This window comes from Oncorhynchus nerka, linkage group LG5 (genome assembly GCF_034236695.1).
Source record: "Oncorhynchus nerka isolate Pitt River linkage group LG5, Oner_Uvic_2.0, whole genome shotgun sequence".
Lineage (NCBI taxonomy): Eukaryota > Metazoa > Chordata > Actinopteri > Salmoniformes > Salmonidae > Oncorhynchus > Oncorhynchus nerka.
This window is the reverse complement of record NC_088400.1, coordinates 32,996,432-33,012,250: the sequence shown is the minus strand read 5'-3', so window position 1 is coordinate 33,012,250 and position 15,819 is coordinate 32,996,432. Positions and strand designations below refer to the sequence as shown.

The 15,819-nt window shown below is 45.6% G+C and overlaps 1 protein-coding gene across 1 annotated transcript in view; it reads right to left on the bottom strand.

Moving 5' to 3' along the window:
* Positions 1 to 15,819, bottom strand: part of LOC115126146 (protein diaphanous homolog 1-like) — a 126,399-nt gene that overhangs the window by 14,515 nt on the left and 96,065 nt on the right. Inside the window, exon 11 of the mRNA XM_065018545.1 lies at positions 8,007 to 8,071. Within this exon, the coding sequence (XP_064874617.1) occupies positions 8,007 to 8,071 (65 nt within the window). The remainder of the gene's footprint in view (positions 1 to 8,006; positions 8,072 to 15,819) is intronic.

Here is a 15,819-nt window from a genome sequence, read left to right as displayed (position 1 = left end):
TCTGCGGCCTGCTAACCGTTAGCTGTCTTACCGGATGCTCTCAGAATAGACAATCGGACAATTTATTTATTTTTATTATTAACATGTTTCTTCTTGGGCCTCTATAACTATATCTATTGTTTTTATTTTTTGTTGTTGTGTGATTTGGACTAATCCCTCTACAACACGGAACTCCACTAATCTACTGACGGAACGCAAGAGGTGGCTAACAACAGACCTCCATCCTATGCTAGCTTGCTACCGATGTCCTGGCTAGCTGTCTAAATCGCCGTGACCCCCAAACCAACCTCTCCACTCCCTGGACCCTTTTGATCACCTCGACTAAGGATGCCTCTCCTTAATGTCAATATGTCTTGTCCATTGCTGTTCTGGTTAGTGTTTATTGGCTTATTTCACTGTAGAGCCTCTAGTCCTGCTCACTATACCTTATCCAACTTATTAGTTCCACCACCCACACATGCAATGACATCTCCTGGTTTCAATGATGTTTCTAGAGACAATATCTCTCTCTTCATCACTCAATACCTAGGTTTACCTCCACTGTACTCACATCCTACCATACCTTTGTCTGTACATTATACCTGATGCTATTTTATCGCCCCCAGAAACCTCCTTTACTCTCTGTTCCAGACGCTCTAGACGACCAATTCTTATTGCTTTTAGCCGTACCCTTATTCTTCTCCTCCTATGTTCCTCTGGCGATGTAGAGGTGAATCCAGGCCCTGCAGTGCCTAGCTCCACTCCTATTCCCCAGGCGCTCTCTTTTGATGACTTCTGTAACCGTAATAGCCTTGGTTTCATGCATGTTAACATTAGAAGCCTCCTCCCTAAGTTTGTTCTTTTCACTGCTTTAGCACACTCTGCCAACCCGGATGTTCTAGCTGTGTCTGAATCCTGGCTTAGGAAGACCACCAAAATTCAGAAATTTTAATTCCAAACTACAACATTTTCAGACAAGATAGAACTGCCAAAGGGGCGGTGTTGCAATCTACTGCAAAGATAGCCTGCAGAGTTCTGTCCTACTATCCAGGTCTGTACCCAAACAATTTGAACTTCTACTTTTAAAAATCCACCTCTCTAAAAACAAGTCTCTCACCGTTGCCGCCTGCTATAGACCACCCTCTGCTCCCAGCTGTGCTCTGGACACCATATGTGAACTGATTGCCCCCATCTATCTTCAGAGCTCGTCTGCTAGGCGACCTAAACTGGAACATGCTTAACACCCCAGCCATCCTACAATCTAAACTTGATGCCCTCAATCTCACACAAATTATCAATGAACCTACCAGGTACCCCCAAAGCCTTAAACACGGGCACCCTCATAGATATCATCCTAACCAACTTCCCTCTAAATACACCTCTGCTGTCTTCAACCAAGATCTCAGCGATCACTGCCTCATTGCCTGCATCCGTATGGGTCAGCGGTCAAACGACCTCCACTCATCACTGTAAAACGCTCCCTGAAACACTTCAGCGAGCAGGCCTTTCTAATCGACCTGGCCGGGTGTCCTGGAAGGATATTGATCTCATCCCGTCAGTAGAGGATGCCTGGATATTTTTTAAAATGCCTTCCTAACAATGTTAAATAAACATGCCCCATTCAAGAAAATTAGAACCAGGAACAGATATAGCCCTTGGTTCTCCCCAGACCTGACTGCCCTTAACCAACACAAAAACATCCTATGGCGTTCTGCATTAGCATCGAACAGCCCCGTGATATGCAGCTGTTCAGGGAAGCTAGAAACCGTTATACACAGGCAGTTAGAAAAGCCAAGGCTAGCTTTTTCAAGCAGAAATTTGCTTCCTGCAACACTAACTCTAAAAAGTTCTGGGACACTGTAAAGTCCATGGAGAATAAGAACACCTCCTCCCAGCTGCCCACTGCACTGAAGATAGGAAACACTGTCACCACTGATAAATCCACCATAATTGAGAATTTCAATAAGCATTTTTCTACGGCTGGCCATGCTTTCCACCTGGCAACTCCTACCCCGGTCAACAGCACTGCACCCCCAACAGCAACTCGCCCAAGCCTTCCCCATTTCTCCTTCTCCCAAATCCATTCAGCTGAAGTTCTGAAAGAGCTGAAAAATCTGGACCCCTACAAATCAGCCGGGCTAGACAATCTGGACCCTTTCTTTCTAAAATTATCTGCCGAAATTGTTGCCACCCCTATTACTAGCCTGTTCAACCTCTCTTCGTGTCATCTGAGATTCCCAAAGATTGAAAGCAGCTGCGGTCATCCCCCTTCAAAGGGGGACACTCTTGACCCAAACTGCTACAGACCTATATCTATCCTACCATGCCTTTCTAAGGTCTTCGAAAGCCAAGTCAACAAACAGATTACCGACCATTTCGAATCTCACCATACCTTCTCTGCTATGCAATCTGGTTTCAGAGCTGGTCATGGGTGCACCTCAGCCACGCTCAAGGTCCTAAACGATATCTTAACCGCCATCGATAAGAAACATTACTGTGCAGCCGTATTCATTGATCTGGCCAAGGCTTTCGACTCTGTCAACCACCACATCCTCATCGGCAGACTCGACAGCCTTGGTTTCTCAAATGATTGCCTCGCCTGGTTCACCAACTACTTCTCTGATAGAGTTCAGTGTGTCAAATCGGAGGGTCTGCTGTCCGGACCTCTGGCAGTCTCTATGGGGGTGCCACAGGGTTCAATTCTTGGACCGACTCTCTTCTCTGTATACATCAATGAGGTCGCTCTTGCTGCTGGTGAGTCTCTGATCCACCTCTACGCAGACGACACCATTCTGTATACTTCCGGCCCTTCTTTGGACACTGTGTTAACAACCCTCCAGGCAAGCTTCAATGCCATACAACTCTCCTTCCGTGGCCTCCAATTGCTCTTAAATACAAGTAAAACTAAATGCATGCTCTTCAACCGATCGCTACCTGCACCTACCCGCCTGTCCAACATCACTACTCTGACGGCTCTGACTTAGAATACGTGGACAACTACAAATACTTAGGTGTCTGGTTAGACTGTAAACTCTCCTTCCAGACCCATATCAAACATCTCCAATCCAAAGTTAAATCTAGAATTGGCTTCCTATTTCGCAACAAAGCATCCTTCACTCATGCTGCCAAACATACCCTTGTAAAATTGACCATCCTACCAATCCTCGACTTTGGCGATGTCATTTACAAAATAGCCTCCAATACCCTACTCAACAAATTGGATGCAGTCTATCACAGTGCTATCCGCTTTGTCACCAAAGCCCCATATACTACCCACCATTGCGACCTGTACGCTCCGTTGGCTGGCCCTCGCTTCATACTCGTCGCCAAACCCACTGGCTCCATGTCATCTACAAGACCCTGCTAGGTAAAGTCCCCCTTATCTCAGCTCGCTGGTCACCATAGCATCTCCCACCTGTAGCACACGCTCCAGCAGGTATATCTCTCTAGTCACCCCCAAAACCAATTCTTTCTTTGGCCGCCTCTCCTTCCAGTTCTCTGCTGCCAATGACTGGAACGAACTACAAAAATCTCTTAAATTGGAAACACTTATCTCCTCACTAGCTTTAAGCACCAACTGTCAGAGCATCTTACAGATTACTGCACCTGTACATAGCCCACCTATAATTTAGCCCAAACAACTACCTCTTTCCCAACTGTATTTAATTTATTTATTTATTTTGCTCCTTTGCACCCCATTATTTTTATTTCTACTTTGCACATTCTTCCATTGCAATACTACCATTCCAGTGTTTTACTTGCTATATTGTATTTACTTTGCCACCATGGCCTTTTTTGCCTTTACCTCCCTTCTCACCTAATTTGCTCACATTGTATATAGACTTGTGTTTTTTTTTTGTTTTTTTTTACTGTATTATTGACTGTATGTTTGTTTTACTCCATGTGTAACTCTGTGTCGTTGTATGTGTCGAACTGCTTTGCTTTATCTTGGCCAGGTCGCAATTGTAAATGAGAACTTGTTCTCAACTTGCTTACCTGGTTAAATAAAGGTGAAATAAAATAAAATAAAATAAATAAAAGTCATCTCTGCATCCAGCTACAGGAGAGAAGACACACAGTCATCTCTGCATCCAGCTACAGGAGAGAAGACACACAGTCATCTCTGCATCCAGCTACAGGAGAGAAGGCACACAGTCAGCTCTGCATCCAGCTACAGGAGAGAAGGCACACAGTCATCTCTGCATCCAGCTACAGGAGAGAAGGCACACAGTCATCTCTGCATCCAGCTACAGGAGAGAAGGCCAGCTACAGGAGAGAAGGCACACAGTCATCTCTGCATCCAGCTACAGGAGAGAAGGCACACAGTCATCTCTGCATCCAGCTACAGGAGAGAAGGCACACAGTCATCTCTGCATCCAGCTACAGGAGAGAAGGAACACAGTCATCTCTGCATCCAGCTACAGGAGAGAAGACACACAGTCATCTCTGCATCCAGCTACAGGAGAGAAGACACAGTCATCTCTGCATCCAGCTACAGGAGAGAAGGCACACAGTCAGCTCTGCATCCAGCTACAGGAGAGAAGGCACACAGTCAGCTCTGCATCCAGCTACAGGAGAGAAGACACACAGTCAGCTCTGCATCCAGCTACAGGAAAGAAGACACACAGTCATCTCTGCATCCAGCTACAGGAGAGAAGGCACACAGTCATCTCTGCATCCAGCTACAGGAGAGAAGGCACACAGTCAGCTCTGCATCCAGCTACAGGAGAGAAGGCACACAGTCATCTCTGCATCCAGCTACAGGAGAGAAGGCACACAGTCATCTCTGCATCCAGCTACAGGAGAGAAGGCACACAGTCATCCCTGCATCCAGCTACAGGAGAGAAGGCACACAGTCATCTCTGCATCCAGCTACAGGGGAGAAGGCACACAGTCATCTCTGCATCCAGCTACAGGAAAGAAGACACAGTCAGCTCTGCATCCAGCTACAGGAGAGAAGACACACAGTCAGCTCTGCATCCAGCTACAGGAAAGAAGGCACACAGTCACCTCTGCATCCAGCTACAGGAGAGAAGACACACAGTCAGCTCTGCATCCAGCTACAGGAAAGAAGACACACAGTCAGCTCTGCATCCAGCTACAGGAGAGAAGACACACAGTTATCTCTGCATCCAGCTACAGGAGAGAAGACACACAGTCAGCTCTGCATGCAGCTACAGGAAAGAAGACACACAGTCAGCTCTGCATCCAGCTACAGGAGAGAACACACACAGTCAGCTCTGCATCCAGCTACAGGAGACAAAACACACTGTCAGCTCTGCATCCAGCTACAGGAGAGAACACACACAGTCATCTCTGCATCCAGCTACAGGAGAGAAGGCACAGTCAGCTCTGCATCCAGCTACAGGAGAGAAGGCACACAGTCATCTCTGCATCCAGCTACAGGAAAGAACACACACAGTCATCTCTGCATCCAGCTACAGGAGAGAAGGCACACAGTCATCTCTGCATCCAGCTACAGGAGAGAAGACACACAGTCATCTCTGCATCCAGCTACAGGAGAGAAGGCACACAGTCAGCTCTGCATCCAGTTACAGGAGAGAAGGCACACAGTCAGCTCTGCATCCAGCTACAGGAGAGAAGGCACACAGTCAGCTCTGCATCCAGCTACAGGAGAGAAGGCACACAGTCAGCTCTGCATCCAGCTACAGGAGAGAAGACACACAGTCAGCTCTGCATCCAGCTACAGGAGAGAAGACACAGTCATCTCTGCATCCAGCTACAGGAGAGAAGGCACACAGTCATCTCTGCATCCAGCTACAGGAGAGAAGGCACACAGTCAGCTCTGCATCCAGCTACAGGAGAGAAGGCACACAGTCAGCTCTGCATCCAGCTACAGGAGAGAAGACACAGTCATCTCTGCATCCAGCTACAGGAGAGAAGGCACACAGTCATCTCTGCATCCAGCTACAGGAGAGAAGGCACACAGTCAGCTCTGCATCCAGCTACAGGAGAGAAGACACACAGTCATCTCTGCATCCAGCTACAGGAGAGAAGACACACAGTCAGCTCTGCATGCAGCTACAGGAAAGAACACACACAGTCAGCTCTGCATCCAGCTACAGGAGACAAAACACACTGTCAGCTCTGCATCCAGCTACAGGAGAGAACACACAGTCAGCTCTGCATCCAGCTACAGGAGAGAAGACACACAGTCAGCTCTGCATCCAGCTACAGGAGAGAAGACACACAGTCAGCTCTGCATCCAGCTACAGGAAAGAAGGCACACAGTCAGCTCTGCATCCAGCTACAGGAGAGAAGAAACACAGTCAGCTCTGCATCCAGCTACAGGAAAGAACACACACAGTCATCTCTGCATCCAGCTACAGGAGAGAACACACACAGTCAGCTCTGCATCGAGCTACAGGAGACAAAACACATTGTCAGCTCTGCATCCAGCTACAGGAGAGAACACACACAGTCATCTCTGCATCCAGCTACAGGAGAGAACACACACAGTCATCTCTGCATCCAGCTACAGGAGAGAACACACAGTCAGCTCTGCATCCAGCTACAGGAGACAAAACACATTGTCAGCAAGGTACTTCACCCTAATTACTCCAGGGTCACCGTTGACAATGGCAGACCCTGCCTCCACTCTCTGAGGGTGTCTCTGGGGGAGTTGGGATATGCAAAATACTCCCTTCAATACAAAAGCAATTAAAGTACTTATTCCATGCATTAGGACAAAGAGTTAGATAGAAAACGTATATAAAGGGTAAAAGCACTCTGGGCTCAGAATCCAGTTACTGAATGAGAGAACAGGGTTAAAAGCACTCTGGGCTCAGAATCCAGTTACTGAATGAGAGAACAGGGTTAAAAGCACTCTGGGCTCAGAATCCAGTTACTGAATGAGAGAACAGGGTTAAAAGCACTCTGGGCTCAGAATCCAGTTACTGAATGAAAGAACAGGGTTAAAAGCACTCTGGGCTCAGAATCCAGTTACTGAATGAGAGAACAGGGTTAAAAGCACTCTGGGCTCAGAATCCAGTTACTGAATGAGAGAACAGGGTTAAAAGCACTCTGGGCTCAGAATCCAGTTACTGAATGAGAGAACAGGGTTAAAAGCACTCTGGGCTCAGAATCCAGTTACTGAATGAGAGAACAGGGTTAAAAGCACTCTGGGCTCAGAATCCAGTTACTGAATGAGAGAACAGGGTTAAAAACAGACACAGCTTAGTGTCCAGCTACACTGGAGAGAACACACGCTCCCACACACGGTCCCACATGCTCCCACACACACACGGTCCCACACACACACACACACACACGGTTCCACACACACACACGGTCCCACACACACCCACACACACGGTTCCACACACACACACGGTCCCACACACACGCGCACGGTCCCACACACGCACGGTCCCACACACGCACGGTCCCACACACACACACACACGCACGGTCCCACACACACACACACACACACACGGTCCCACACACACACACGGTCCCACACACACACACGGTCCCACACACACACACGGTCCCACACACACACACGGTCCCACACACACACACGGTCCCACACACACACACAGCTGGTTTGGTGTTTAACTTGCAGACACTAGACTTCCTCCTCTTTCTGACAGTCTCATCCTGCTAGTAATGATCATAACAACCAATGTGTGTGTGTGTGTGTGTGTGTGTGTGTATGTGTGTGTGTGTGTGTTGCAGAGACTGATTGTGATTGTTCATATTTCCAGAGAATGGGTATGTTTACGTGAGTTTTCATGTAATGGGACAGAATGTTTGCAATTATCCTGTCAGACTCATAATGGGGGGGAAACCCCATGATAGCAACCCCCCCCCCGCAACCACAGCACTTAGCACTCAACTAGTGTGTGTGTACTCCATCAGTAAGCCGTCAAGTGTGTGAACTCATTCTCTCATTCGTCTCTTTCTCATTTAGACTGCTAGTTGGGTGTCAGGGAGAAATGAGCACAGAGAATCTCATCTGTCTGTCTGTGTGTGTGTGTGTGTGTGTGTGTGTGTGTCACCTTCTTCTCCAACTCTATGGCCTTGGCCTGACTGGACTCCACCTTGGTCTTGTCCACCATGTTGTCTGTGGAGAGACGGAGAGGGATGAGAGGAAGAGAACAGGACAGACCGAGAGAGAGCGAGAGAGAGAGACCCAGAGACAGAGAGAGACCCAGAGAGAGAGAGAGAGAGACCAGAGACAGAGACAGACCCAGAGAGAGAGAGAGAGAGAGAGAGAGAGAGAGAGAGAGAGAGAGAAAAGAGGAAGAGAGAGAGAGAGACAGAGACCCAGAGAGAGAGAGAGACCCAGAGAGAGAGAGAGAGACCCAGAGAGAGAGAGAGATACCCAGAGAGAGAGAGAGATACCCAGAGAGAGAGAGACCCAGAGAGAGAGAGACCCAGAGAGAGAGAGAGACCCAGAGAGACCCAGAGAGAGAGAGAGACCCAGAGAGAGAGAGAGACCCAGAGAGAGAGAGAGACCCAGAGAGAGAGAGAGACCCAGAGAGAGAGAGAGACCCAGAGAGAGAGAGAGACCCAGAGAGAGAGAGAGACCCAGAGAGAGAGAGAGAGACCCAGAGAGAGAGAGAGACCCAGAGAGAGAGAGAGACCCAGAGAGAGAGAGAGACCCAGAGAGAGAGAGAGACCCAGAGAGAGAGAGAGAGACCCAGAGAGAGAGAGACCCAGAGAGAGAGAGACCCAGAGACAGAGATATGTTAACACATGTTTCCCATGCCAATAAAGCCCTTGAATTGAATTGAGAGAGGGAGACCCAGAGACAGAGAGAGAGAGAGACCCAGAGACAGAGAGAGGGAGACCCAGAGACACTAATCGAGAGAGATTAAGATGAGAAATGGAGAGGTAACAGGTAAAGAAAAGAAAGGTGAGAAAAGTAAGAGGCAAGGAGACAGAATGATCTAGAAAATAGTCAATGGGAGAGAAGAGGAGAAACACTAGCGAGGCAGCAGTTGTGTTGTTGTTAGTGTCATCAGAGCAGGACTAAATAGGACAAGCCTCTAACACAAAGAAGAAAAATTAAAAACTGTGCACAGTTTCCAGAATTCAAAGAAAAGCCCTAAATAATACATGAGGGCAGGACTGGGCTGCTTTCCACCAATAATAATGTAGCATTTGAGGAGGCCAGAGCGCGGTGTGTGTGTGTACACGCATTTAGAAGCAGTGCAATTAGAGCCTCCTGTAGAGAGAGAGACAACTAGTGTAGACTGCAGATATGAGCTGAGACGACAACAACAACTAGTGTAGACTACAGATATGAGCTGAGACGACAACAACAACAACTAGTGTAGACTGCAGATATGAGCTGAGACGACAACAACAACAACTGAGACTGCAGATATGAGCTGAGACAACAACAACTAGACTACAGATATGACTGACAAACAACAACTAGTGTAGACTGCAGATATGAGCTGAGACGATAACAACAACTAGTGTAGACTACAGATATGAGCTGAGACAACAACTAGTGTAGACTGCAGATATGAGCTGAGACGATAACAACAACAACTAGTGTAGACTGCAGATATGAGCTGAGACGATAACAACAACAACTAGTGTAGACTGCAGATATGAGCTGAGACGATAACAACAACAACTAGTGTAGACTACAGATATGAGCTGAGACGACAACAACAACAACTAGTGTAGACTGCAGATATGAGCTGAGACGATAACAACAACAACTAGTGTAGACAGATATGAGCTGAGAGACAACAACAACTGAGACAACAACTAGTGTAGACTGCAGATATGAGCTGAGACGATAACAACAACAACAACTAGTGTAGACTGCAGATATGAGCTGAGACGCATAACAACAACAACAACTAGTGTAGACTGCAGATATGAGCTGAGACAACAACAACAACTAGTGTAGACTGCAGATATGAGCTGAGACGATAACAACAACAACTAGTGTAGACTGCAGATATGAGCTGAGACGACAACAACAACTAGTGTAGACTGCAGATATGAGCTGAGACAACAACAACTAGTGTAGACTGCAGATATGAGCTGAGACGATAACAACAACAACTAGTGTAGACTGCAGATATGAGCTGAGACGACAACAACAACAACAACTAGTGTAGACTGCAGATATGAGCTGAGACGATAACAACAACAACTAGTGTAGACTGCAGATATGAGCTGAGACGATAACAACAACAACTAGTGTAGACTGCAGATATGAGCTGAGACGACAACAACAACTAGTGTAGACTGCAGATATGAGCTGAGACGACAACAACAACAACTAGTGTAGACTGCAGATATGAGCTGAGACGATAACAACAACAACAACTGCAGATATGAGCTAGACAACAGATATGAGTGTAGACTGCAGATACAACAACAACTAGTGTAGACTGCAGATATGAGCTGAGACGACAACAACAACAACTAGTGTAGACTGCAGATATGAGCTGAGACGACAACAACAACAACTAGTGTAGACTGCAGATATGAGCTGAGACGACAACAACAACTAGTGTAGACTGCAGATATGAGCTGAGACGACAACAACAACTAGTGTAGACTGCAGATATGAGCTGAGACGATAACAACAACAACTAGTGTAGACTGCAGATATGAGCTGAGACGACAACAACAACAACTAGTGTAGACTGCAGATATGAGCTGAGACGACAACAACAACAACTAGTGTAGACTGCAGATATGAGCTGAGACGATAACAACAACTAGTGTAGACTGCAGATATGAGCTGAGACGACAACAACAACAACTAGTGTAGACTGCAGATATGAGCTGAGACTGCAGATATGACTGAGAACAACAACAACTAGTGTAGACTGCAGATATGAGCTGAGACGACAACAACAACTAGTGTAGACTGCAGATATGAGCTGAGACGACAACAACAACTAGTGTAGACTGCAGATATGAGCTGAGACGACAACAACAACAACTAGTGTAGACTGCAGATATGAGCTGAGACGACAACAACAACTAGTGTAGACTGCAGATATGAGCTGAGACGACAACAACTAGTGTAGACTGCAGATATGAGCTGAGAGACAACAACAACTAGTGTAGACTGCAGATATGAGCTGAGACTAACAACAACAACTAGTGTAGACTGCAGATATGAGCTGAGAGATGACAACAACAACTAGTGTAGACTGCAGATATGAGCTGAGACGACAACAACAACAACTAGTGTAGACTGCAGATATGAGCTGAGATGACAACAACAACTAGTGTAGACTGCAGATATGAGCTGAGACGACAACAACAACTAGTGTAGACTGCAGATATGAGCTGAGACGACAACAACAACTAGTGTAGACTGCAGATATGAGCTGAGATAACAACAACAACTAGTGTAGACTGCAGATATGAGCTGAGACGACAACAACAACTAGTGTAGACTGCAGATATGAGCTGAGACAACAACAACTAGTGTAGACTACAGATATGAGCTGAGACGACAACAACAACAACTAGTGTAGACTGCAGATATGAGCTGAGACGATAACAACAACAACAACAACTAGTGTAGACTGCAGATATGAGCTGAGACGACAACAACAACTAGTGTAGACTGCAGATATGAGCTGAGATAACAACAACAACTAGTGTAGACTGCAGATATGAGCTGAGACGATAACAACAACAACTAGTGTAGACTGCAGATATGAGCTGAGAGACAACAACAACAACTAGTGTAGACTGCAGATATGAGCTGAGAGATGACAACAACAACTAGTGTAGACTGCAGATATGAGCTGAGACGACAACAACAACTAGTGTAGACTGCAGATATGAGCTGAGACTGCAGATATGAGCTGAGATGACGACAACAACAACTAGTGTAGACTGCAGATATGAGCTGAGACGATAACAACAACAACTAGTGTAGACTGCAGATATGAGCTGAGACGACAACAACAACTAGTGTAGACTGCAGATATGAGCTGAGACGACAACAACAACTAGTGTAGACTGCAGATATGAGCTGAGACGACAACAACAACAACTAGTGTAGACTGCAGATATGAGCTGAGACGACAACAACAACAAGTAGTGTAGACTGCAGATATGAGCTGAGACGATAACAACAACAACTAGTGTAGACTGCAGATATGAGCTGAGACGACAACAACAACTAGTGTAGACTGCAGATATGAGCTGAGACAACAACAACAACTAGTGTAGACTGCAGATATGAGCTGAGACGATAACAACAACAACTAGTGTAGACTGCAGATATGAGCTGAGACGATAACAACAACAACTAGTGTAGACTGCAGATATGAGCTGAGACGACAACAACTAGTGTAAACTGCAGATATGAGCAGACAACAACAACTAGTGTAGACTGCAGATATGAGCTGAGACGATAACAACAACAACTAGTGTAGACTGCAGATATGAGCTGAGACGACAACAACAACTAGTGTAGACTGCAGATATGAGCTGAGACGACAACAACAACTAGTGTAGACTGCAGATATGAGCTGAGATGACAACAACAACTAGTGTAGACTGCAGATATGAGCTGAGACGACAACAACAACTAGTGTAGACTGCAGATATGAGCTGAGACGACAACAACAACAACTAGTGTAGACTGCAGATATGAGCTGAGACGATAACAACAACAACTAGTGTAGACTGCAGATATGAGCTGAGATGACAACAACAACAACTAGTGTAGACTGCAGATATGAGCTGAGACGACAACAACAACTAGTGTAGACTGCAGATATGAGCTGAGACGATAACAACAACAACTAGTGTAGACTGCAGATATGAGCTGAGATGACAACAACAACTAGTGTAGACTGCAGATATGAGCTGAGACGACAACAACAACAACTAGTGTAGACTGCAGATATGAGCTGAGACTGCAGATATGAGACTTAGAACAACAACAACTAGTGTAGACTGCAGATATGAGCTGAGACGACAACAACAACTAGTGTAAACTGCAGATATGAGCTGAGATGACAACAACAACTAGTGTAGACTGCAGATATGAGCTGAGATGACAACAACAACTAGTGTAGACTGCAGATATGAGCTGAGACAGATATGAGCTAACAACAACAACTAGTGTAGACTGCAGATATGAGCTGAGAGATAACAACAACAACTAGTGTAGACTGCAGATATGAGCTGAGATGATAACAACAACAACTAGTGTAGACTGCAGATATGAGCTGAGACGACAACAACAACAACTAGTGTAGACTGCAGATATGAGCTGAGACGATAACAACAACAACAACTAGTGTAGACTGCAGATATGAGCTGAGCTGTAGACTGCAGATATGAGCTGAGACGACAACAACAACAACTTGTGTAGACTGCAGATATGAGCTGAGACGACAACAACAACTAGTGTAGACTGCAGATATGAGCTGAGACGACAACAACAACAACTAGTGTAGACTGCAGATATGAGCTGAGACGACAACAACAACAACTAGTGTAGACTGCAGATATGAGCTGAGACGACGACAACAACAACTAGTGTAGACTGCAGATATGAGCTGAGACAACAACAACTGAGACTGCAGATATGAGCTGAGACAACAACAACTAGTGTAGACTGCAGATATGAGCTGAGACGACAACAACAACTAGTGTAGACTGCAGATATGAGCTGAGACGACAACAACAACAACAACTAGTGTAGACTGCAGATATGAGCTGAGATGACAACAACAACAACTAGTGTAGACTGCAGATATGAGCTGAGACGATAACAACAACTAGTGTAGACTGCAGATATGAGCTGAGACAACAACTAGTGTAGACTGCAGATATGAGCTGAGACGACAACAACAACTAGTGTAGACTACAGATATGAGCTGAGACGACAACAACAACAACTAGTGTAGACTGCAGATATGAGCTGAGACGATAACAACAACAACTAGTGTAGACTGCAGATATGAGCTGAGACGACAACAACAACAACTAGTGTAGACTGCAGATATGAGCTGAGACGACAACAACAACAACTAGTGTAGACTGCAGATATGAGCTGAGACGACAACAACAACAACAACTAGTGTAGACTGCAGATATGAGCTGAGACGACAACAACAACAACAACTAGTGTAGACTGCAGATATGAGCTGAGACGACAACAACAACAAGTGTAGACTGCAGATATGAGCTGAGAGACAACAACAACTAGTGTAGACTGCAGATATGAGCTGAGAGAACAACAACAACTAGTGTAGACTGCAGATAGCTGAGAGACAACAACAACTAGTGAGACTGCAGATATGAGCTGAGATGACAACAACAACTAGTGTAGACTGCAGATATGAGCTGAGACGACAACAACAACTAGTGTAGACTGCAGATATGAGCTGAGTGACTGCAGATATGAGCTGAGAACAACAACAACTAGTGTAGACTGCAGATATGAGCTGAGACGACAACAACAACTAGTGTAGACAGATATGAGCTGAGACGACAACAACAACAACTAGTGTAGACTGCAGATATGAGCTGAGACGACAACAACAACTAGTGTAGACTGCAGATATGAGCTGAGACGACAACAACAACTAGTGTAGACTGCAGATATGAGCTGATGACAACAACAACAACTAGTGTAGACTGCAGATATGAGCTGAGACGACAACAACAACTAGTGTAGACTGCAGATATGAGCTGAGAGCTGAGACTGCAGATATGATAACAACAACAACTAGTGTAGACTGCAGATATGAGCTGAGACGACAACAACAACTAGTGTAGACAGATATGAGCTGAGATGTAGACTGCAGATATGAGCTGAGAGACAACAACAACTAGTGTAGACTGCAGATATGAGCTGAGACGACAACAACAACTAGTGTAGACTGCAGATATGAGCTGAGACGACAACAACAACAACTAGTGTAGACTGCAGATATGAGCTGAGACGACAACAACAACTAGTGTAGACTGCAGATATGAGCTGAGACGATAACAACAACAACTAGTGTAGACTGCAGATATGAGCTGAGACGACAACAACAACAACTAGTGTAGACTGCAGATATGAGCAGACGACAACAACAACTAGTGAGACTGCAGATAGAGCTGAGACGACAACAACAACTAGTGTAGACTGCAGATATGAGCTGAGACGATAACAACAACAACTAGTGTAGACTGCAGATATGAGCTGAGACGATAACAACAACAACTAGTGTAGACTGCAGATATGAGCTGAGACGACAACAACAACAACTAGTGTAGACTGCAGATATGAGCTGAGAGACAACAACAACAACTAGTGTAGACTGCAGATATGAGCTGAGATGACAACAACAACTAGTGTAGACTGCAGATGATGAGCTGATATGAGCTGAGAGATGACAACAACAACAACTAGTGTAGACTGCAGATATGAGCTGAGACGACAACAACAACAACTAGTGTAGACTGCAGATATGAGCTGAGACGACAACAACAACTAGTGTAGACTGCAGATGATGAGAGCTGTAGACTGCAGATATGAGCTGAGACAACAACAACAACTAGTGTAGACTGCAGATATGAGCTGAGACGACAACAACAACTAGTGTAGACTGCAGATATGAGCTGAGATGACAACAACAACAACTGTAGACTGCAGATATGAGCTGAGACGACAACAACAACAACTAGTGTAGACTGCAGATATGAGCTGAGACGATAACAACAACAACTAGTGTAGACTGCAGATATGAGCTGAGATGACAACAACAACTAGTGTAGACTGCAGATATGAGCTGAGATGACAACAACAACTAGTGTAGACTGCAGATATGAGCTGAGAGACAACAACAACTAGTGTAACTTGTG